This window comes from Xiphophorus maculatus, chromosome 19, assembly GCF_002775205.1.
Source record: "Xiphophorus maculatus strain JP 163 A chromosome 19, X_maculatus-5.0-male, whole genome shotgun sequence".
Classification (NCBI taxonomy): Eukaryota; Metazoa; Chordata; class Actinopteri; order Cyprinodontiformes; family Poeciliidae; genus Xiphophorus; species Xiphophorus maculatus.
The window spans coordinates 8,262,216-8,285,233 of record NC_036461.1 but is presented as its reverse complement, the minus strand read 5'-3'; the positions used below and the strand labels follow the sequence as shown (position 1 = coordinate 8,285,233).

Sequence of the window (23,018 nt, the reverse complement as noted above, 5' to 3'; positions counted from 1 at the left end):
GAGAAAACGGACTGGATCACTGCTTTGTTGTTCAAAGTTCGTTTTTTTTTTTAGATTAAAGACAGTTTTCTGTCTTGGATGGGGCCCATGGGGTCTTTTGGTGTTAGTTCTTATGGTTGGTTCATCATATGTATGAAACACTGTTGCAATAAAAGAGTCAAGTAAAAGTTTAAATATTTATGTCAAGTATGATTCTATTGTGTATATAAGTTTTCTTTTGTTGTTTTTAATTTTGAGGTATCATCTTGCTTATTGCTGATTTAACATTTTATTACTTTTTTTATTTCAGCTTTTGCTTAGATTTTTTATTGCAAATATGTTTGCTCTTATCAAAAAACAAAAATAGGAAAATATTGGCAATGGAAGATTTCATAATGTCCATAACAACAAAAACTACTGTATAACCAATTCATATGTTACTGAACTGATATAATTAGCCAGCAATTATTTTCAGAAAACATCAAACAATACAGAATAACAGGCAGGTCATCACAGTAATACAGCTGCCCAGGCAGAATAACTTACCAAATAAATAACACCACAGTTAGAATTAAAAGTTATTAAACTATTAAACAGTTATTAAATATGTAAGGTTTGGTCAGTATTTGGTCAGTAACAATGAAAGGACAGTTATCTCCCTATAGAAGGGCAGAGTCATTCATTCATTCCTCCACTGTGTCACTGAGCCTTGCTGGAGCTGCAGCCTGCAGCTCCGCCTCATACTGCTTCTTCAGTCCTTTCACATACATACGCAGGCTCTCTGGATCCAGTCTTGAATTTCTGGCAGTCTGCAAGAGGCGAGTTGCCAGGTGGTACACAGCTCTCTGTCTCTGCGTTTCTGGATCAATGGGATGTTTGGCCTGAAAGTGTCAAACAGATGCTAATTTTAGTCTATTCCTAAAATTTATTATTTAAAATTTCCAGTTATTAATGTCATGTCAGAAAAATACTTTTAACATTGGGGCAGTTTAATGTCAGCCTATGTGGCTACATATTGTACTTACACACTTTTAACAGCATAAGTGTATAATCTTTATAGAATATGGTGGCAAATATTGTTGCTAGCATGAGAAGCCACACTCCATCCCGTGAGGTTTAACTAAGTTTCTCACTCTACAAAAGATCTTTCACAGAGATCAAAACAAAATATTTAATAATTTTGAAGTGAGACGAAAGTGATATATGGCAAATGAAATTGTAAAAAGTCAGATGTGCGTCTGCATTCAGACAATTTTATTCTGATTTCTCTAAATAAAATCTAGGTGACTTCTAAAGGCAACAACTGCCTTCATTAGTCACCTAAAAGAGCCCATTTGTGTGGACATTTGTATGTCACTGTGTGTTTAGTTCAGCAGATTAAAATGAAAAGAGTATGACAACTGCAATCCTACCAAGTCTTGGTCGTCCACCTAAACTGACAGACCTGGGCAAAAAGGGCATACATACACATATCATGCAATAATTAAAAATGAACATCCTCCTGAATACACAATCCCTATTTTGAAACACGGTGTTGGCAGCATCCTGCTGTGGGGATGCTTTTCTGTGTCAGGGATATAGAATTGTGTCAGAAAGGACATTAATTGAGCTAATTCTAGAAAAAACCTGCTGCTGTTAGGGGATTGGAAAAGATATTGATGTCTGAGTCATCTGAGCTTGAGCTGTTTTCACAGAATGGGTCAAAATTCTTAGATGTGCAAAACTGGCAAGATTAGCAGCTGGGTTTGTAACAAAAGGTGGTTCTAAAAACTTTGGACTCAACGCAGATTAAAATATGCAGGACACAATTTTGGGATTTTTATTAGTAAAAATGTTCTTCTCCACAAATTTGCACTAGATTTTGTTTTATTTATCTTATAAATTCCCCAACAAGAGAGAAGTTTAAAGCTGAAACACATTAGACAGTTTCAGGGCTATGGATAACTTATTACAGAACTATCAGAACAAAATGTCTAAATCTGATCTCTATGGACATTACCAGAAGCTGCTGGCTGACTTTACAGGCAACCAACTTCGCCTCTTGGATTATACTTGGAGGAAGTGAGGTCATCTCAGCTGCTCTCAAACCTAAATCAGAAAAAACTGTGTCCTGTAATGACTTTCATATCAAACTTTAACAAGACTGTTCCTGAAATACGCCGACTGGTTACCGTATTGTCTTTCTTCGGCGCATCCTCGACTCAGCAGATATGTATACACCACTTGCTCAGCACCAGAGTCTCTGTTGCGTGTGTGCTGAACCTCCATGTGCTGGTTTTCCACGTTAGGATAGAGAGACGCCAGCTGACAGAGCTCCAGAAAGTGTGTCGCAAACAGAGTGAACGCCTTGCAAAGAAGAGGAAAAATTGAACACACATTCAAGTTCAAAACACCTATTTTGATAAGTGTTTTGACAGCATATAATGCCTTTGTTTGTTCTGCTACTTTACATTCACCAGGAAGGTGTAGCACAAGCTATTTGAAAGGAGGTAAATGGCTAAGGAACAGCAAAGGAATCTGAATGATCTGGTTTTTAATTCAGAAAGGGGAGAGGCAGAATTCAACTGTACTGGTGCATTTTTCACCTTTAGGCCAAGGAGGAACTCACAAACTGAGTGACAGATTCCAATGCCTTCTTCAGCACTAGTGCCACGCCCCAATTCATCTATAATGGTCAATGACCTGTCACTCGCATTGTGGATTATGTAAGACACCTGAAAGAAACAAAAAGTGTTAGAGATTAAGCCTTCCTTTTTATATCACATGAAACAATCTGTGCAATCTTTGTGCAAAAAAAAAAATCCCCAAAAAGCCCCTATACCTCCTTCATTTCCAACATGAAGGTAGAAGAGTTGGTCTCAAAATCATCATCAACACCAATTCTGGTGAAAATCTGATCAGCGATCCGGAAAGAGGCATACTCAGCTGGGACAAAAGAGCCTTGAAGAACATAAACACAGAAGTCATGACGCAAGATTAAGCTAAGCGCACAGCACAATTTATAAGGTTAGAATATAAGCTGCTGACCTATTTGGGCCATGATCTGACACAGCGCCACCTGTTTGAGGTATGTAGATTTGCCGCTCATGTTTGGTCCTGTTACGATGACAAAGTTGCTGCCCTCGGAGATGTAGGTATTGTTTGAGACAGGCTGCTGTCGGGCCATTCGCTCCAGGATGGGGTGACGACCTTGTTTGATGGCCAAGGTGTCTGTAAACTCTGGACGCACTGGCGGCCACAGCAGAACAGCACAATTACGTCACTTTTGTCTGCTGTTTTGTCTTCCAGGCATATCAGTGACAACAACAGCAAAATACTGTAAAAGCATTTGCAATGTTCTAAATCCATCAGCGTATTTAAATAAATTCCTGATTAGCCACAAGCTGGTTGTAAAATAAGCCACAGTATTATAAAACCAGCCATTTCTGTGTGAAAATATGCACTGGTTACAGACAGTTGGCGGCTGCAGTTGTCTCTGCAAATACAGCACATCAGTGAGGGCTTATATAAGAAGGGTAATCTGAGTACAAGCTGGCTTGGACAGAAAGGGGGCAGGCAGTCAGCATGCATCAATGAAGAGACAGTTTCAGACAGCTGAGGCCCAGCAATCGCCACCCACGTGGCTGATGGGGGTGGAGCCGCATGCAAAAAGAACCGAGCCCAGCAGAGAGTCAGGCTTAGCAGAGCAAGCAGTTCATGGCGGTCTAACGGAGCCACCTTCCTCTAGACAGCAGATCAAACTTCATGGAGGTAATACTGAGTACACAGCACTGGAAAAGTGGTAATACACTATGAACGTTTTCACATTTTGTCACTTAATGATTATAATCTGCAAACTTTGATCAATTTTATTTGGATTTTTTTATTAACAAGACTGTTCCTTGCTATGACAAGACATTTTAACTTATAACATGAGAAAAATACCTTGTTACACTGGCAGATTATTTTACTTATAGCTAGTACTTATTCATTATTGACTTAAAACAAGCTCCTATATTGTGTGGAGAAGTTAGTTGTTAGTTTTGTCTTATTTCAAGGGGACTACAGTATTTTCACTAGGAACTAGACCATAAATACTTAGTAAGATTTTGTGTTTTTGCAGTGTGGTGGCATGATGCTTCCACCACAATGGTCCACTATGGAAATGGTTTGATTAGGGTGATGGTAAGTGGCTTGTACTTCTACATATCTAGACTACAATCACTGATTATGGAAGGTAGGCTGCCATTCAATTAGAGCCACCAACTGACCGATATAAATGGAGTGAGGATTTGAACCAGCAACCCATCAGTTGTGGGACAAAATCCCTACGTTCTGAACCACTTTCACTGTTTTAGTGTCATCTACCACTCTGCCAGATTTGTGGAGTGACTAAACTAGTTTACCACAAAAAATCTCAATAAAATACACTGACGTTTGTCTCTGTTATGTGACAAAATGTTAAAAAGCTCAAGGTTTATACATCATTTTGCAAAGCACTATCTTTGATGAAACTGGTTTCCACTTACCGTAGTCTGAGATTGTGCATGCATTGGCCAGCGAGAGCAACATGTCCAACATGGATACAGTGTCAGAAAGTTTGTACAGGCAGTGGATGTGCTCATGGATGGTTGTAAGAAGTTGGCATATAACCCTATTGAAACACAGATAAGGAGTATAATAAATTTTACCTTATAAATAGCCCCCTCTAGTGGACATTTGATGACAAAGACAAGCCTCAAAAGCTATAATGTCAATTTTCTCACTAAAATACTCCAGTTGGGTTGCTGGTTATGGTTTTAATGACTAAAATAAGTATTGTTTTGCTGTGAGAAAATTGCTAACGGGTCACTGGCACCCCACAAAGTAAAAAGATTCAGTGAAATATTTCAAAGCTCTGAAAGGTACAGTAATTTTTTACAAAGGCATTGCTGGGTATAATGAGATAATGAATTTACTAATCATGTCCTTATATTTGATTTTCTTTAGGGAAGAACAGCCCTAGTAGAAAAACATATACGTTTTGAATTTAAATTAATCAGTGCAGTTAAAATTAGTTATAAAGTTGTTTGTGAAAGGATAGTTGTCTTCTCACACATAAGACATGTGGAAAATCTCCCTCAGCGCTTCATCACAGCGACCATTCATCTTAATCAGGTCTGCAGTGGTAAAGCCATAACTGTTCTTCTGCTTGGTGACCTGAAATAGAAGATTTTCAAGAAGCAGCTTTAGTGATTACTGAAGTTAGTTTCTTTTACTACCTAGTAGTGCTCCACTGTCTGCCTCTGTTTCTCCACAACCTAGTCTGCTTGGGGAGTCATTTTAAAAGGATCCTACCTTGATGAACTCTGGGGGTAGTTTGCCCTCCGGTAAAACCACTCCATCCAGCTTCATCTGGATAAAAAATCCCCGGGTCGTACTGAAACTAGTGCGCAACAGAAAACCGTATTTTTCCCCCAAGTTGTTCACAAGACCTATACACAGCAAAGGGACGCACACAGTCATCAGATATGGATGCATCATACAAATGATGCAAGAGAATTTTTACTAAAGAACCTGCAATGTCGTCTACAATTTCAGTGTAAACTCTGCGTGCGATGTCGAGGAACGCATTGATGTTGGGTCGCACTGCGTAACACTTCTGGGTCCGCATGTTCAGGCTTCCTTTTAAATATGTGGTGTCATAATTAACCACCGTCTTGATCTGCTCAAGGATTATGTCAAATCTGCAGGAAAACAAAATGCACACAGTTTTAGAAAGGTTAAGCAGAGAAAAAAATCTATTGAAACTCCTGACAAACATATATGTAAGCCTGAAAAGGCTACTTTATTCCAGTATCATTTCATACTGTAACATTTAGAAAATCTGGCCTTCAAAATTGGGACTTTAACTGAACCCCTTTGATTTAGTCAGATGAATATTTGTATGAATATTTGGAAAAGTACCTTACAGCCGTTGTTAAGTATGGTGGAGTATGTCATGCTATGGGCTTTTTTCTATTAAAATAGATCATCAATGGGTTTCAACACAATAAGCCTACACATCTGGGAAATTAGCACATGAATTATTCTGACTCATGAGACAATGAGGTCATATTTTATTGCTGAATAGAACCCAAATGCGGGCAGCAGATAAGCAAGATGGAATCTAAGGGATATTTATATTCACTATGAACAGGTGTACAAGCTTACAGAAAACTAAAGATGACACAGAGAACAAAAAACTCAAACGGACAAAAGTGAGAGCAACAAGGTAGCATAAGGTAGCTTACAAGGTAGCTTAATATGTATCAGCTGTGAGAGAGCACAGACTGAGACATGGATGGTAAACAGTAAAAGATCATGAAATGATATAGAAGGTACAATAAGAGCAGTACAATTAGTCAACAGGGGTTGAATGTTTATTATTTTAAGGATATTTACATATCTTTACCGAGGGTGCCATTTGGTTTAGTGCATATTTCCAATTTGAATTTAAAGTTAAAAAAGCCTTTTTACCGGTTGTCCTCCAGCGTTGCACTGTATGCCTTTAGCAGAGCTGCATTGCATGTCTTCAACACCTCCTGTTTGATATGTGCAATGTTAAGTTGGCTTTTTAAAAATCTGCATATGAATGTTTATTGAATGATGACCAGCAGGTACAGACCCTTAACTGTGGCACCAGATCCAGTGTGTGTTTCAGCTGGATGACATGCGTAATCTTAGATTCAGCAGCTTGAGCCTGCAGGATTAACAACATACCACTAATGAGAAATGCATAAAACGTGAGCAACAGAAAAAAAAATCTATAGACCATAAAGCTGTGAAAAAAAAACCCCTGCATGCACCGTTTCCTGTTTTGGAATCTGAACAAGTACGGAGAGCAGCCGGTCAATGTCCAGGAAATGACCTATTGCTGAGGGGGAAAGAACACACATTGTTATGCATCATCTGTATTTGTTAAATTTGCATGTATAATTTAATAAAAAGGTAGCTCCTAAACCATTCTTTAGGCCGAAGAAGAGCTCCTCATTTTGCAGCAGCTCCTGAATGGCGTCCAAGCGTGTGGTTATAGTATCCACATCAAGAAGAGGTTCCAGAATATTGGAGCGCAGCCTCCTCGTTCCACCAGGTGTTTTCGTATGGTTGAGTACTCCTAAAAGAGTATAGTCGCTTCTGTCCAAAGGCAAACAATGACAGACTAAAAATGTGTTCAGTTATTATGTAATGACATCATGATTTTGCAGGTGCTTTCCTCTCTTACCTGTTGTCTCTGTTATTAACCACCAACTCCAAGTTAGATGCAGAGGCCGAGTCGATCATAGCCGTCTGTTCACTTCCCTTAAAGATCACTTTTAGAGACTTGGCAGCATAAAACGAGCTCTGAATGAACTCCAAGTATTTCAGCAAAGCAGCTGCCGTTGCTAGGCAATAATACCTAAAATGGTAATAATATTGGGTAAATAAAAACTTGCAGGATTATAGCAGAGTAACAGTGCCGCTCAGGTTTACATAAACACATCAATAGCATGAATGTCACATTTGTTTTCAGTTTTACGTTATGCTTTTTTAGGGTTTTCATATTAATAACAGGTTCAGTTTCGAAAACTTTCGAAAACAAATGTTTTGCATACAAGTTGTAACTTATTGTGGATTTTTCAAATATATACACCCCAACTCATACTTTGATAAATACCCTTAAGTTCTATAGAAATAACTAGACCTCATAAAAATTGGATGGCACAAAGACAGATTTTAAGAGTAGTCCATACATTTTCAACAGAGTGGATGTTGTGGCCATTTCCGCAGACATGTTAGTGTACTTTGCATCCTCCAGAATCAGTTTAAATGAGTGTTTGAGACAACTGTTGTACCCAAACACCAAATATCCTCATTTTTAAAATTCATTAAAGCTGTTTAATGTCAACACTCCACATAAGAACTTTTCTAATTAATTGTAAAGAGCTCAAAATTGATATGACATTCATGTTAATGGTTAATGGTGAATGTATCCAAACTTCTGACCAGTATACTTCATGCTTTCATGGACTTTGCAGCTTACTTTGCTTGCACCTCCATTAGAACAGTGCCAAATTCTGGAGCACAGAGCTGCTGTATGTACTCCATCCCTTTCTTCTCATTATAGTACTTTCTCTGGATTGCAGTGAGATTTACACCCTGAAAAACAAAACTTTAACATACTAAAAGTGATCGATAGATTTTTATTTTTGAAAAAAATTTATAAAAAATGTTATAATGTTTTTATACTGGAAAATTCTCTGTGATGAGCTTGAAGAGTTTTGTCCATTTCCCCTTCTCACTGGCTGTATCTGGCATCAGGATTCCCATCGGCATCAAGATGTGAAGCCTGGTTATCACCTTCAAAGGGAAAAATAAACAACTCTTTGTGTGTTTCATGTCTTATAATCACCCAAGAAGAAATTAATAGGTTCACCTTGGCATACGTCCCTGTGTCTGCAAACTGAGAAAGTACGAGTTCTGGACATTTTAAGTCAATACTGGCCATGCCAATTTCTCCTCTGGCCAAACCTCGCCCTTCAACTACCGCTACTATCACAGAGGCACCAGAAGTTGTGGAAACAGACGAGACACTTGTTCCTGTCAAGAGTGACCATTTAGAAATCAGCTCAAAAAGGGATTACTTATAAGTTTTATTTCAGGAACCCGTGGCTGTGTAAGGTGTCAACCTGTCGGTCCTGTAGATCCTGGTGTCCTCCTGAGTCTTGGTGTTCCTCCAGGAAAGCGAACAGAGGAAGTGTCTGAGGAAGACATAAGAACCGACGAGGCTGGTTGTCCCACCCTGACGCCATTCTGGCACTGACCTTCAAGAAAACCAGCATGTCAAAAACAAAATTTATCTTGTGGGAACAATCCTATTCTACTCTATCAGAATAAAATCTGAATTTCATAACACATAGACAGTAGATATTTTTGCTTTAAAAAATGTTCACATGCGCAGAACTGCTTATTTTTGTCTCATTACAAACGGACAGGTTGTGGATGGAGGCTTACCTTCCAGCAGAACAATGTCTAAAAATACGCTCAGAGCTGCAATAGGATAATTTGTAGAATGTCTGTTTGCAAGCCCAGATCAAACGCCAATTTTGTGGTAAGACTTGAACATTTCAATTTAAGTTTTGAAAACTACGTTGTTGTTTTTTGTATTTGGACTCAATCGCACAAGATACCAATGAACTAAAGTGTGGTTGTAGCCTGACAAACAGTAAAAAAAAAAAAAAAAAAAGCCAACCTGTACGAATATTTTTACAAGACGCTGCATACCCTTGTTTTTAAAATCACCTGAGGCAATTCCTGGCTGTGATGGCGCATGACTTGAACTGGGAGTGTGAACATCTGAACTTCGGCAAGGCAGAGCGGAGGAGAGAGATGCAGGACAACAGGACGAGGTGTAGCCGGAGGCGGTAGCTTCCTTCAGGCCACTTCTGCCACAGGTTTGTCCAGGGTCTGAGGTCTCACTGCCGGTTATCTCCTCTGTGTTGCTCTGATACATTTTAAATTCTCATAAGAAAATTATAGTGGTTTAAAAAAGTCCAAACTGCGTACTCTATATATGTTCAAATCTATTTATCAGACTTAAATAAACAGTAAAGAGAGGATTTTAACATATTTCAAGCAGTTAGCAAAAATGGCTATTCTGACAAACAACGGAAGTTAGCATCTGCGCATGATGCTATCGCTACTTGCAAATGAAAACTTTATTTTGAAAGGTACTCTGGCGTATTTCCATGAAAGCGTTTAACTGTCAAAGCTAGGTAATAAATTCATGGGCAGTGTCTGGTTGTAAAGAGAATGTATATCGTTTCAACAAGATTTATATCTCATTGAACCGAAAGTTTGTTTTGATAAAATAAGAAATGTTGTAACAGTAAAATATCGGTCTTTTGGCCCTGCCTAGCAGGATATTTGACTTTAAGAAACAGATTTGGAAGCTGGGGAGTCAGATGTATTTCCTTTATGTATTTTTGAGAAATATTTGGTGCGCCCACCGAGTGAAAATGCAGCTACCAAATATTGTATCTCCGAACCTCTTTGGCTGCTGTGTGCGCTCCCGACACAAGGGGAACAGTTTTTCACAGGGGGACATAATTTCGCACAGGACCGGAAGTTCTCTCAGTATAACACCAATCGCTCCAACTTTGGTCAACATGGCGGCAGCAGAAATAGACAATAGCAAGTATTTTGTAAGAGAAATCGAAAAGAATAACGGATGCGTCTTAAGAATGAAACAGTGCTACATAGGAGACGTTGGTTGTGTCGTCTGGGATGCAGCCATTGTTCTTGCTAAATATTTGGAGACTAAAACGTTTTATGACATGTCGATAGGAGTCAACGTGTGGAGCGGCAGGACTGTGGTGGAATTAGGTGCTGGGACAGGAGTAGTTGGTCTGATGGCAGCAACACTCGGGTGAGACTTTTTTTTTTTGTAAATCACCCCCGCTTCCTCAATCTTTCAGATTTGCTTTGCATCTTCATCTACTTATATATATATATATATATATATATATATATATATATATATATATATATATATATATATATATATATATATATTCTCTTTAATTTTCTACAGTGCTCATGTAATAGTAACAGACCTGGAAGATTTGCAGTCCCTCCTGAATGTGAATATTCAGGAAAACCAGACACTCATTCAGAGTGGGTCCATATCTGCCAAGGTACTGAAATGGTTTGTACTTCTGTTTAATATTGCACTGGATTGATAAAATGTTTACAAGCTGCATATTTGCTCAACTCTAACCCGTTTCTTTGCTTTTAAAGGGGTGAGGATGTGTCTGAGCTATTGCCTCCTCCACATTACATTATCATGGCAGATTGCATATATTATGAGCAGGTATTGCGCAAACTTTTTTCTACTTATTCTTTTATGAAATGGATTAAATTAAACTGTGCTTTTTAAGTCTGTCACTTTACAACCACCAACTTCAGTTATTTCATGTGGATTTTATCCACATAATCAACTCCAGGTAGTGCATAATTATGAAGAGGAAATATAAAAAAAAATAGAAGATTTAGATGCATTTGTATTTGACCCTCTTCACTTTTGTACTCCTGAATAAAATTCAGTCCCGTCAGTTTACTTTAGAAAACACAAGTAAAGAGGCCCATGATAAGGAAAAATCAACAGGATAGGCAAGACTAGCTGTTGATATGGCAACTATCGCGAGTGTACTGTTAAAGAAAATACCAACCAGAAGTCACTAAGGTCAGCAGAGAGTAATATTGAAATATTTACGCTAAAGATCTGAGACCAGGTTAGCCTTGCAGTTGGATAGCAAACATAAAAATGCAGTCAATAGATTGTTTAGTTTAAATCATATTTATTTATTTGCATTGGTCTGCCACATAAGATTTCAAAGATACTCTGTGGTTTGAAGATATAACATGACAACAGGAATGAATACATTAATAAAGCACTATAATAATAATTTTGAGACTATAAAATGTATTCTTTGCTGTATTCCTCATTTTAAGTCATGGTTCAATCCTTCACAGTCTATAGGTCCACTGGTGGAGACCTTGAAGCAGCTATCTGGACCAGAGACCTCCATTATCTGCTGCTATGAGCAACGCACTGAGGGTGTTAATCCAGAAGTGGAAAATAAGTTTTTTGAGGTATAGATAGAAAAAAAAAAATTTCAGCTCAATATCCTTGATGTCTGATTTGCTGCCTTGCTTTTTTTATTTTTCAGTTGCTGCAACGAAATTTCATCTATGAAACAATCCCTTCTGATAAACAGGACCCAGAGTTCAGCAGTCCCGACATCCATATTCTGCACATTCGAAGAAAAGACTGATTTTATAGCATAAAATTTGTTTTTCTACTAAGATTTATATCATTGTGAGAAAGATTTCAGACTGTGACATTTAAAAAAACTTAAATAATCATTTGTATTTCTTAAAAATAGTTTACATTTCAAAACAGTAAGTTTTTAGGGTATAAAAATAAAATACTCTTGAACACTTATCTCAGCCTCTTCTTGATTACTCAGTTGCTGACAACAGGAAGAGGAAGTTAATAAAACAGTCTTACCCATTATGAACACTGGGGGGCGACAAATACTCAGATCCATGAAACAAGATTATTTAGTGTAAAACTTTGTGTTCAGTCAAATATAAACAGTTTCCTTCATCTGCACATAACTAATTTCATTCAATTAACATTCATGTGCTGCATCAAGTAAGTAAAAAACTTACAATTTAACCATGGTAGGTTAAATTGCATGGTTTTGTAAAGCAAAGTGAACACTACTGGGTTTTGCCCCCATATGAGAGGAATTCTATTCAGAGCTCCAGATTAAGAAGATTATAACTCTTATTCAACCGTAAAACCACGAAGCGTGCCCCACATGTTCTCACAGACACACAGGGCCCCCGACAGCATTTCTTGCTTTGTTTACACAGTAGGAACTGTAGCATAAAGAGCATGGGTGGCCTTCAGTACTCTGGCTAAATGAAACAATGCAGATGGTCAAGGGAAGTTTAAAAGTCTGACAAAATACATTGATTACATCAATTACATTGAGGCTGGAGTCAATGTTTCAGTTGATAAACTAAGGAGAAGAACTGGACTGTTTCAGATTAAAGTTTACACAGTCAATGATGATTTAGGGAGCCATGTAATCTGCTTCCGTTGGTTCATCCTGTTTTATCAAACTGTGAAGCTGTGAATAGTGAAAAATATAGAGCTCCACCTGCTTAAATTATTGTATCTGTCTGTAAGAAAAGTGGCAAAAATTAACTGCTTACGTTTTAACATAAGGTTGCTGTGGAAGAAGGAATTCTCTAATACTGGTATACTGGCTTTCTTAGACAGTATACAATGTGCTATGCTATATATTGTATTATATTTAGAATCTGAATCCATCTACTGTATATGAATACATTGAAATTGCTTTTGATAGGACATTGTTTAGATAATATTTTAAGAAATGAATCTGATCTGGGGATTTTTTAAAACTTTTTTTGAGAGTATAGAACATAGATATACTGATTTTAATTTAATTTTACTAATCAGTTCAACTATAATCACCGTGACCCTCCATTCTCCTTTCACTTTTTTTTTGTTAAAAAGCACTTGGACAGTAATCAGAATGAACTTTGTCTTAAGGCCTTTTTTAGCTTTGAACAGCTAATTGATTTTAATCATAGCTGGTAATAAATCACTGTTCCCATATGTGATGGAGACAGGTCTCAGATAGTCTTATTAGAGATTATAGTTCGACTTAAAGCTTTTCCATTCAAAACAAATAACCTCTTAAATTTTGACTAAGAATAACTAAAAAAGGAAATATATGCTTTTAAAAATGAGATAATTGGGCTTGTACCAGATGGAAACACAGGAAGCCTTACTATAAATGATGACAATCACAGAGAAACGCTGATGTTGCTATTTTGTACACATAATAGTGGATTATAGTTGCCTTAATTAATGCTATTCTTTTTGTTGGTCCTCTTTGCAACAAAACACAAATGAGGCCATTTCCTACCAACAGATGGTGCTATTATATTCTCAAACTAACCTCAAAATATTTCTCACTTATTAAAATGTCTGCTCATTAATCATGATATAACATTAAAATATCTGATCTTGTGTTTGCAAACTGTTTTTACTGCTCTATGAGAGATGAACTGAATCGCAGCCAAAATACTGTGAAAAAGCCGCATCGCTCTGTGTGGCGTGCTCCACTCTGCTGCATCACAGCCAAGTGACACAGAGGACCCTTTGTGTCACCATCATCATCATCATCACGCTGCCTGGAGCCAAGAGACACTGCTCCAGAAAAAGGAAGACTCATTTTCTCACTAATTCTTAGGGAGTGGCTCAAGAATAGACATCAAACTGGGCTGCTTAAAAATAGAAAGACTGCATAAATGGTGGAGTCCTCTGATCCTGCAAAAGGTGCCTAAACACTTCTCTCTGCACACACACACACACACACACACACACACACACACACACACACACACGCATTCCACTTCTATCTCAGAAAAAAGTTCACTGAACTTAAGGCTCCACAAACAGACAACAGAACTCACTTTTTTAAAGCGGAGCATGTGACCTCTGTTATCTCTCAGCACAACTTCCAAACCCCTTTTGGAATGCAGCAACACTGAGCATTTTGAACCATACTTTCACAGTTGCATCAAATGGCGATGGAATACTGTAGAACAACTGGTTTTTAGTGGAAACATCGCTGCTTCCCTCCTCTCTCTCTCTTAGGATGATGTTAGGACAGCTGTGCTGCAGTTGGGAGGGGGGCAAGAATCCAGCTCTGTAAGGATAGTGTGCACACATTTCCATTCCTATTAAAGCATTAGTATTGGATCATTCATTAACATTGCTTAAAGGCTTTTTGGAGTCCAGACCAGGGTACATACGGAACATTTCCCTGAGTCATTTCTTAATTGTGGAGCATAAGTGAGCAGCAGCACAAGACTTGCCATGAATTAGTCTTTTTCTCCACCTCCTAACAAGCAACATGTGTTGTTTCATCCAGAAGCATTGTCACAACACTGATTTGGCATGTATGAGAACTGTTCAAAGGAAGCGGTTGAGGTTGCATCACATGGACCTTCAGTCAGTGTGTGCAGCTGTGGGGGTGAATGACTTGTGCCTGTGCTCCCGTGTGTGATGATAAAATCACCCTCCCTTGTTTCTGTGAAAACAGATGCTCCGTGACAAAGGTTGGGGATCTGTGTGCTGCCTGAACAAGCACTGGCCAGTTCTATTCACCAAGCAGATTATCACAAAGGAGTAACGACTGATTATTATTATTTTTTTTTCGAAACACATGCAGTTGTGGTTTTTGCAATAAGGAGATTCAGAAAACTGCAAGCTGCAGCACTATTAATCATACCTTACCCTCCTATCCCTGAAGTAATACCATTCTCACACCTGAATGCAAGCTATAATCCTTTGTATTTCTGGTGTGTGATTGCAGAGACAAACTAGTTTAAACTAATAAATCTGTGCCAAGCATCTATAGATCTTCAGCAGCACCCATGAACATATCTAGAAAATTGAATTACACTTACACCAATGATTTTAGCCGAGTTAAATAGAATTTGAAGCACATGTAGTGCACACTCTGCTTCTATGCACATTATGTACGGCGCTACACACAAATTGAAAATGTCAGGTGGAATTGCAGCAGTTCATAATAATTTTCTGGTTCTCTGAGCTTGTAATTTCACCACAGCAAGCAACCTTCAGCTGCACATATGAATGGAATGTGCTTTGGACAACTGCCCGGTGTACCTTGGACTTCACGGTCCTCACATTTTCAACCTTATTTGGCCACCAGAGCATGGCTGATAATCAACAATTTCAGGGAAAAAAATATAAGTGAGAAAATTCAGGTATGAAACAACTGCAGTCAAACAAACTCAAGTTACACAGCCATTACTGAAAGAAAGGAGCCTTGCAAAAGTATTCAAACCCCATTTCCTAACATTTTGTCATGTTCCAACAGCAGTGATCCTTAATGTATTGTTATTTAAATATATTTCAATGGACAAAACAAATCAGTGCATTTTTAAAAACAAGTGACAGCGGATGCAGCTGGCAAATCTTTCAGAGTATCTTCCAACAGCTTGACATAGACTACCATTTTGTTTTTGCAAAATAGCTCAATCTCAGTAATAATTTATTTATTCAATGCTGAAGCATTTTACAGTTTTCCATAACTGTATCCGTGACCTGTCGTCCTATTCCTTAGTTTTCAAGATATTATTCATGATGTTCTCTTGCAAACCTCTGAGGCCTTCATAGAATTTCACCCAGTGACACTCTACTGACAGATCCATACTACTCCTCAATGTATCCTGAATGAAATACTTTTGCACACCATCATTTTTTATTTGCAGAAACATTTCCTCTCACTTTCAAATTATGCACTACTTTGTGTTCGTTTTCCACATGACATCCCAAAAGAATACAGTAAAATTTCTGGTTTTAATGTGAAAAAATCTGTTAGCGTTCAAAGGGTGCTAATATTTTCGCAAGGCACTTTGATTAAAGCCAGTTGCTTTCAGGGGAACTGTGCCCTCAGCAGGAAACCAAACAGCTTTCTACCACTTCCGCACCTGTTTTAAACTGAGCTCTGTGTGAGTTCATCATTAACTACACAATCGAAGAGGCTACAGAGGGTGCACAGGAATTCAAAAGTGGACATAGAGGCAGCAGTTTCACAACCAAGGACAACTTTAGTGTCTATAAGGTTAAAGAGAAACCAAATCAAGCTGTAACAACAGCAGTTTGGAGTATCTGTTCCCACCAACCATTTAGCAAATAAATAAACGGCTGTAATGATGGTGCTTGGCCTTTACGGGCACGAATGTCCAAATCCTACCGTGATTACCCAGGAGGGTGTGTCTGCTAAATTGTAGGCTAGCATTAAGCCAACAATGACTATGTTGGGGAGGATTACTCTCAAACTACCTGCAGAAATGCTGCTCTGCAGATGGAGCTCAGAGGAAATGAAGACAAGTGACTTAGACAAACCACACCCCTGAAAGCCGCAAAGACAGTTCAGGTTTAGCCTGTAATCGTGGGAGGGATGCAGTTATTTAACAACTCTGGAGCCATTTCACTTTTTCCCTGAAGCTGACTAATAAGTTGGAAACCATCATTGTGAAACAGTGGAAAACATGTGTTGTTGGCACTGCATTTAGAGGCTGTTTCCTCTTAATTATTTCCATGTAAATCCGAAAACCTGATAGACTTATAATACCAAAATTGGCACTGTTTGTGATGCCAAAGACACTCATGCATAACTGTAGAGATCCTTTAACCTACTGTCATAGAAACAAGCCCAACAAACACGCAGATTTTAAACCTAAGACAAATTAGTCACATATTCACATGCAAACAAGTTAAGTAAGAGCTTAAGCCCTTAGTTTGTGAATTACGAAAGGACTAAACTATGTGCCTATTTTCATAAGCATGTTGCTCACAGCACTTGTTTTTTTGGTGTTTTTTTGGTGTTGATGTTGTAGCAGCATTGATGTTCGGCCTAGCACCTCATTATTGCAAGCAGTGAAGGTTATTAGAAGAAGCTCCTCATTACTGAGCTTCCTACTTTGACCTAAAAGCCATTTCTGACCTTTCCTCTCAGGAAGTGTGTGGAATTCCAGTTGAGTATGGAGGGAGTTGACAGAAGGGCAGGAGGTTTTATCTTTACAGAAGGGAGGTCATTAAAACCTGCGCAGTTTTTGTCCTCTGCCCTCGAGCACTAGTGTTGCCTATAAAGACTAAAGGATCATATGGTTGTAATAAAAGGTGGAAACCCTGGTGATTAAATTAGGCATATTCTGGAGACTTCTGTCCTATACAATGGCTTGACTTGTAGGTGATTATATAAAACTTTTTTGCAGTTTTTCCAAAGGAAGTCATAAGTCTCAGAGTCTTTAGAAGTCATCTATGTCACCTGACCTGCCAGACAGAAACCTCTGTGGAGCTAAAACAAACATCCTGAGGCTTTAAAAGCTATTGCTAGAGCAAAAGATCTTACAAACAACAAGTGCAGTCACTCTGACAACAACTATGACTCAGAATGGGACACATCAAAACAGTATTATGTCTGATTGTCACTCTACAATTTACATGTACTGTATGTTTTAGCTTCAGAATATAATCCAGGAAATAGTATTTAGTATGCTGTGCTAAAATTGTATTATAATAAAACACTGAAAAATTAAAAGACACTTTGTTTACTAACGTTGGAGCATAATGCGCTCTATTTGACTTTATTAGGAACACATTAGTTTTACAGGCACTAAAATCATACAAAACATTTTATTACACATATGTACATTTATTTAATGGTATTCATGTAGCACATATGATTAAAATGTAAATTTGTTTGCCTTTCTGCTCTTTCTAGAGATATAAACCTTAAGAGCCAATTACCAAAGTTATCTGCTCTGACAGAGCATACAGATGGCCTCTTCACACAAATGCCCCTCATTTATTGCAAATTGCACTTTCAAAATCAAATGGTGAGTGACAATAATTTTGCTTTAAGTGTACGACTGTGTGTTTATAGTCACTAGAAATATCTCTACAGCTGGATTTGTCTTTTTTACATGCAAAGCAATGCGCAGCAGCAGGCAGGGAAGGACCAGTGCTGGATTACCCTACGTTCCATACAACTGGGTCAAACTTTCTCTGTTATCTAATTAGCAGGACATTAAACCTTACAAATAATATAGTGGGAAAAAAATGACCTAATTTGCTTTTATGAAAAACATTTTTCGATAAGTCAGATAGACATATAGATATGTTTAGGTCTTAGTGATATTATCATTAACATACACATTATTTAAGCAACAGTAAGAAGAGTTGCTGTTTTTGTGCTTTTTTAAACAATTATTTTTCAGTTCAAACAGTGGTGCTGTGGTATTTTTAAAGGTTTCATACTGTGTGGATTGCAGTGAAACCAATTTGCTCCAAAAAGCTTTACACTGCAAACTGAAGTGTTACAGATTTGCTTTGTGAAGTCACGTCTCAAGCTGAGGCAAACTCAGGAAGTTGCAGCTGACAGCTCAGCACCAACATGAAACATTCAAAAAGAATTCACAATTCAGCTGAATATCAGCGCAGCCCATTCAACTTTTCATGCAAACAGTTGCGTGCACTTCTCTGTTCTTAAAAAAAGAGAGAGCAACTGGACTTCCTGTTTTGCACATTTTCACTGCTGAATAGGGTGTGCACGGAGGCCAACTTTAAATCCGAGCATGGATGTTTAACTATTCACAAAGACTTGGCCAAATGTGACTCAAACACTAATTCCCTACATCTTTATATGTTCTGTATTCTTTAGATGACTACATAACAGTTTCTGCAAGTTTTAACTTGAATTTCAGACATAAAGTATCAATTTAAAAATTACGAGTTGCAAAAAAAATTAGATAAATTATATTTATCTTGCTTAGATACAATTGAAGAATTGAAATTTGCTGACTGATAAGTGTTAGTCCACTACTCCCTGTTTCTAAGCTAACCCTGGTTAAATATGCCCTTTATCACATCAGCTAGTAAAGGATAACAGAGGGGTGTTTTTATTTAAATTGTTTAAACATACAATAAAGCAGTTGAAGGAGAAATTAAATTAAGAGAAAAAAGTTGGATATAAATCTTAACATTAAATGTAATTAAATACAATTTGAAACCTATTGTGGAGAATAAGAATTTTTTGGGTTAAATTTGAGTTAAACACTTTAAGACACATGTAGCTGTGGATTGCTGGTCAGCTGGCTGAAAGGTTGCTACACTTTTCCCTCAGTTACAAAAGGGACAAATCTGGATGTTTTCAGCTTTGCCATGTGAGTCCAGTCCCTTCACATCAATGTTACACAACTTCTACACTTAGCTTCAGAAGAATTACTTAAGGACTGATCTTAGCACAATGTTTTCCTACCCTGGTCCTCATGGCACACTGCCCTATATATTTTAGGTGATTCCCTGCTTCAGCACACCTGATTTCAATTGATGGATGAGTAACAGGTTGAACTGCAATCCATTTAACATGCAGAGCAGTGTGCCTTTAGGATAAGGGTTGGGAAACACTGTCTTAGCCAACTATTTAAATGTTTCTAAGCGTCAAATATGAAGTCTTATGACATAGTGGAGAGTATATCACAAATGTTTTCTTTGCAATTGCTCTAAGCATATAATAACCAAGTTGTAGCTGAAATGGCCTAAGTCTAAAAGCAAGACTCTGCAAGTAATGAACCAACAAATGAATGAAAATAAAACAGAGAGATAAAAGATTTAAAATCACTTTTTTAATAAGACATTACAATGACATTGTTCTGTACATAGTTCCCCCAGTCAAATAAGGAATAGGACCTGCACCACAGGCTGTTGTTCAACATCTCACTTCTTAACAGCTTTCTGTTCTGACTGCGCCAACGAATGGACTCTGATGTTGGGTTAATGTACTTATGTACTCATGCTACAGATATAAGCAATCATATAATGTCCCAATACTGAGACTTTTCAGCTGTGGTATCAGATTGAGAGGTCAGAGCTGAGGTTACCGATGGCCTGTTTAATACTCTGCACATTATAGAGACATGACATAGGTCAATCAGTTAACTAGAAAAGCCCACGTAATTGTATTTGGGGTAAGAAAATGTGTTGCGACATGTAAACATGGGCAATGTTTTCTTTTTCTTGCGTTTACCCCAGTTCTTTTCAATACCAGAGAAGGAAAACTATAAATCACAGTACTGCGTCCTTCAAGTAGGCTACATGACAAATAAAGAGCTCAATGTCAAAGTTTATCCCAACAGAGTCAAAAGGACTGTGAAACATCTCAAGTCCAAGAATGAACTCAAGAGAAATAAAAGATATAAAATAGAAACAAAAGAACAGGCAAAGGTGGTGATCTCTGTGGTTTTAACCTTAGAAACCAGTTAACCCCATTTTTTTTTATCTCAAAAAGCCCAAGCAAAAAAGAATGTGATATATGCCTGCTACAGAAAGTAAGCAAACTTTAAGCCGGCAAACCCAGTTAAAGATAAATTAGTCAAAAGATAAACGTAATAAAAATAAATTGAGATAATCAACTTTTCTTAAGCATTCTCATTTTGAAGAGTAAATTGTTACTTGCAACATTGTAGTTTTGACCTAAAACAGTCAGCACTCAATCATTAAGACTTGTAATTTGAAGTTAACCATGTCAGACCCTCATACAGTCCATCACCTGTGGTCGCACAGGAGGGCTGAACATACCAATTCCTATCTCTGATTCGGGTCAATCCGAGCTTCTCTTGTATTTCATGTGGCTTCATGGCATCCGGAAGGTCTTGCTTATTGGCAAATATCAAGATCATGGCATCTCTCATCTCGCGGTCATTGATGATGCGATGAAGTTCCTGTCGCGCTTCGTCAATGCGATCCCTGTCTGCGCAATCCACCACAAAAATTAAGCCCTGGGTCCCAGTGTAGTAGTGTCGCCACAGGGGACGGATCTTGTCCTGGCCTCCTACATCCCAGACGTTGAACTTGACATTTTTGTAAGTGACAGTTTCCACGTTGAAGCCAACTGTGGGGATTGTGGTCACAGACTGTCCCAGTTTCAGTTTGTAAAGGATTGTTGTTTTTCCAGCAGCATCAAGTCCGAGCATTAGTATTCTCATCTCCTTGTTGCCGAAGATTTTTGACAGCATTTTCCCCATTTTGAACTCTTGAGCATAAATACTTTGTTCCCAAGGAGAAAATGTGATAATGTTTTGATGGTCACTTGGAATGCAGCTCAGTTTAATATAGACTTACTGGTGAAACCATGAAGTGAATGGATATTTTGTTTACTTGGGAACAAAAGTCAGAAATATACACACATGCTTGACTTTTCACCTTAAAGTCTGTCTGGATCTTGTTAGGTGCAGGGGCATTTATGCTCAGATAATGTCTTCTTGGCCTACACGCAACATGACACGATCAGACTAAGAACTTGGCAGCAGCTGTTGCAGGTCGTTCATTGTTCAGTAAAAATGAAGATAAAGGTACAGGCCGCGATGACTGGAAACTGCAGAGAAGATTCACTGTGTGGGTAAAAAGGACCTCCAACAAAAGCCGCGATACTTGAAGAGAATTTCCTCTGGTGTTAGGATGTGGCGGTCCTCCTCACCGGGTGCGCCCTTGTTCTCTCCACTGCTGTCGGGGGGAGAGAAACACCAGCTTTACGTCGGGACACTTTACCGCGCTACTAGGGAATAACTTCGTAAAATATATCCCTGCTTGTCCGTGGCCAGAAATACCCCGTAAGAGAAACTCTGGTCACGCTGAAATGAGATTTAGGGGGAGGGTCAGACATGAAAAATTAGCCAGCTATTGCTAGATTGCCTGTTAATACAGCTAGTTAGCTCGTTACCTAGCACGCTAAGCTAAGTAGCTAACAGCAGTTAGCGGCAGTCAACTAAACAAATCAGGGCAATAAACGTGTGCTACGATGACAATATGATTAGCGACACATTTTAGTAGAAGAAGAGACCGGTTATAATTAAGTTACTTACCTGTTTTTGTCCTTCAGAGTCGATAAATTGACTCAGCTCTTGCCTTCCTCCTTTAACCGGAGCTATCCGCACTACCGCTGCTATAACGGAAAGGTGTGGAACTGCATCAGGGGCCACTTCCTCCTGTCGGCTCCATTCAGCTGACAGCCGCCCAATCCGCCTCCGTCTGTCTGACGCTTCTTTACATGCCACACTCTCACACAATGAATATTATGACAACAAAAAAGTTTTATTTTGGTAATTCGTTTCAAAAAAGTACAACTCACATCCAGAAGGTATGTTTTTAGAGCATTTATTTCTGTTGGTTTACAAGCAAATTTCAGTTTTTCAGGGATTAGGTTTACATTGCAGTATCCCAAAACAACCATTCCATTTGAATGAGACATAGTCGGTCTGCATGTGAAACACAGTCATATTCATAAATATTACACACTTTATAATTCTTCCAATGCTGCTGTTATGCCATTAGTTATAACTATTTTCCGTCCACTTAACTTTCCACTGATGTATGAAAACCTAACTTCTTAGCACATTTTGGACAGCTGTCTAGAATCATTATGTTATAATCATAATATGGCCATAACATAACACTGGAGTATAAAAATATTATTATTTTTTGGCTTATGTCATGGTAAGATTTGGATCCTGGGTTGATTTCACAAGCTATAAAAATAATTATTGTATAGCTGTAAACCACAATCATTAACGCAAAATTACGGTATATCACACTGTCGTTGTGTTATAAATACATGCACTGGGGTAATTTTGATTTTGGAAATAAATGCCAGACAAAATAAACTTTGAGTAAATTCCAACTCATTGAAATGCATCCTTTCAAATATGATATAATGCGATTTTACTATGTCTTTTCTATAATATTTATTAAGATACAATATTTAAGGTTTCTTTCCATCCATTTGTCAGGAAAAGCCTTAGAAAGTAAGAAATGGGTAAGAAAAATATTCTGTGGAGACTATGGTGTTTCATCTTGAATACGA

General features: G+C 38.1%; 3 protein-coding genes across 5 annotated transcripts; 1 reads left to right on the top strand and 2 right to left on the bottom strand.

The window, feature by feature from the left end:
* Window positions 1–383: 383 nt before the first annotated feature.
* Window positions 384–9,674, bottom strand: msh4 (mutS homolog 4). The gene is made up of 20 exons (XM_014476212.2): window positions 9,259–9,674; window positions 8,646–8,780; window positions 8,393–8,556; window positions 8,206–8,316; window positions 8,000–8,115; window positions 7,202–7,375; window positions 6,941–7,113; window positions 6,786–6,853; window positions 6,605–6,679; window positions 6,457–6,521; window positions 5,515–5,684; window positions 5,296–5,432; window positions 5,054–5,157; window positions 4,488–4,612; window positions 3,007–3,207; window positions 2,801–2,919; window positions 2,565–2,693; window positions 2,151–2,325; window positions 1,979–2,067; window positions 384–860 (listed from the first exon to the last, which is right to left on the bottom strand). Exons 1-20 carry the CDS (start codon window positions 9,467–9,469, stop codon window positions 663–665), a joined length of 2,739 nt encoding a protein of 912 aa, XP_014331698.1. The 5' UTR covers window positions 9,470–9,674; the 3' UTR covers window positions 384–662.
* Window positions 9,675–9,765: 91 nt separating this feature from the next.
* On the top strand, window positions 9,766–11,962 carry vcpkmt (valosin containing protein lysine methyltransferase). The gene is made up of 5 exons (XM_005797718.3): window positions 9,766–10,384; window positions 10,550–10,663; window positions 10,756–10,828; window positions 11,491–11,610; window positions 11,688–11,962. Exons 1-5 carry the CDS (start codon window positions 9,921–9,923, stop codon window positions 11,790–11,792), a joined length of 876 nt encoding a protein of 291 aa, XP_005797775.3. The 5' UTR covers window positions 9,766–9,920; the 3' UTR covers window positions 11,793–11,962.
* Window positions 11,963–19,763: 7,801 nt separating this feature from the next.
* Window positions 19,764–22,132, bottom strand: LOC102229843 (ADP-ribosylation factor 6). Of its 3 annotated transcripts, none has more exons than XM_023353277.1 (2): window positions 22,021–22,132; window positions 19,764–21,789 (listed from the first exon to the last, which is right to left on the bottom strand). In XM_023353277.1, exon 2 carries the CDS (start codon window positions 21,181–21,183, stop codon window positions 20,656–20,658), a length of 528 nt encoding a protein of 175 aa, XP_023209045.1. In that variant the 5' UTR covers window positions 21,184–21,789; window positions 22,021–22,132; the 3' UTR covers window positions 19,764–20,655. The 3 variants fall into 3 exon arrangements, with proteins under 3 accessions (XP_023209045.1, XP_005797776.1, XP_023209046.1); XM_005797719.3 differs by having other exon boundaries at window positions 19,764–21,661; XM_023353278.1 differs by having other exon boundaries at window positions 19,764–21,658; window positions 22,021–22,125.
* Between the last annotated feature and the right edge of the window lie 886 nt (window positions 22,133–23,018).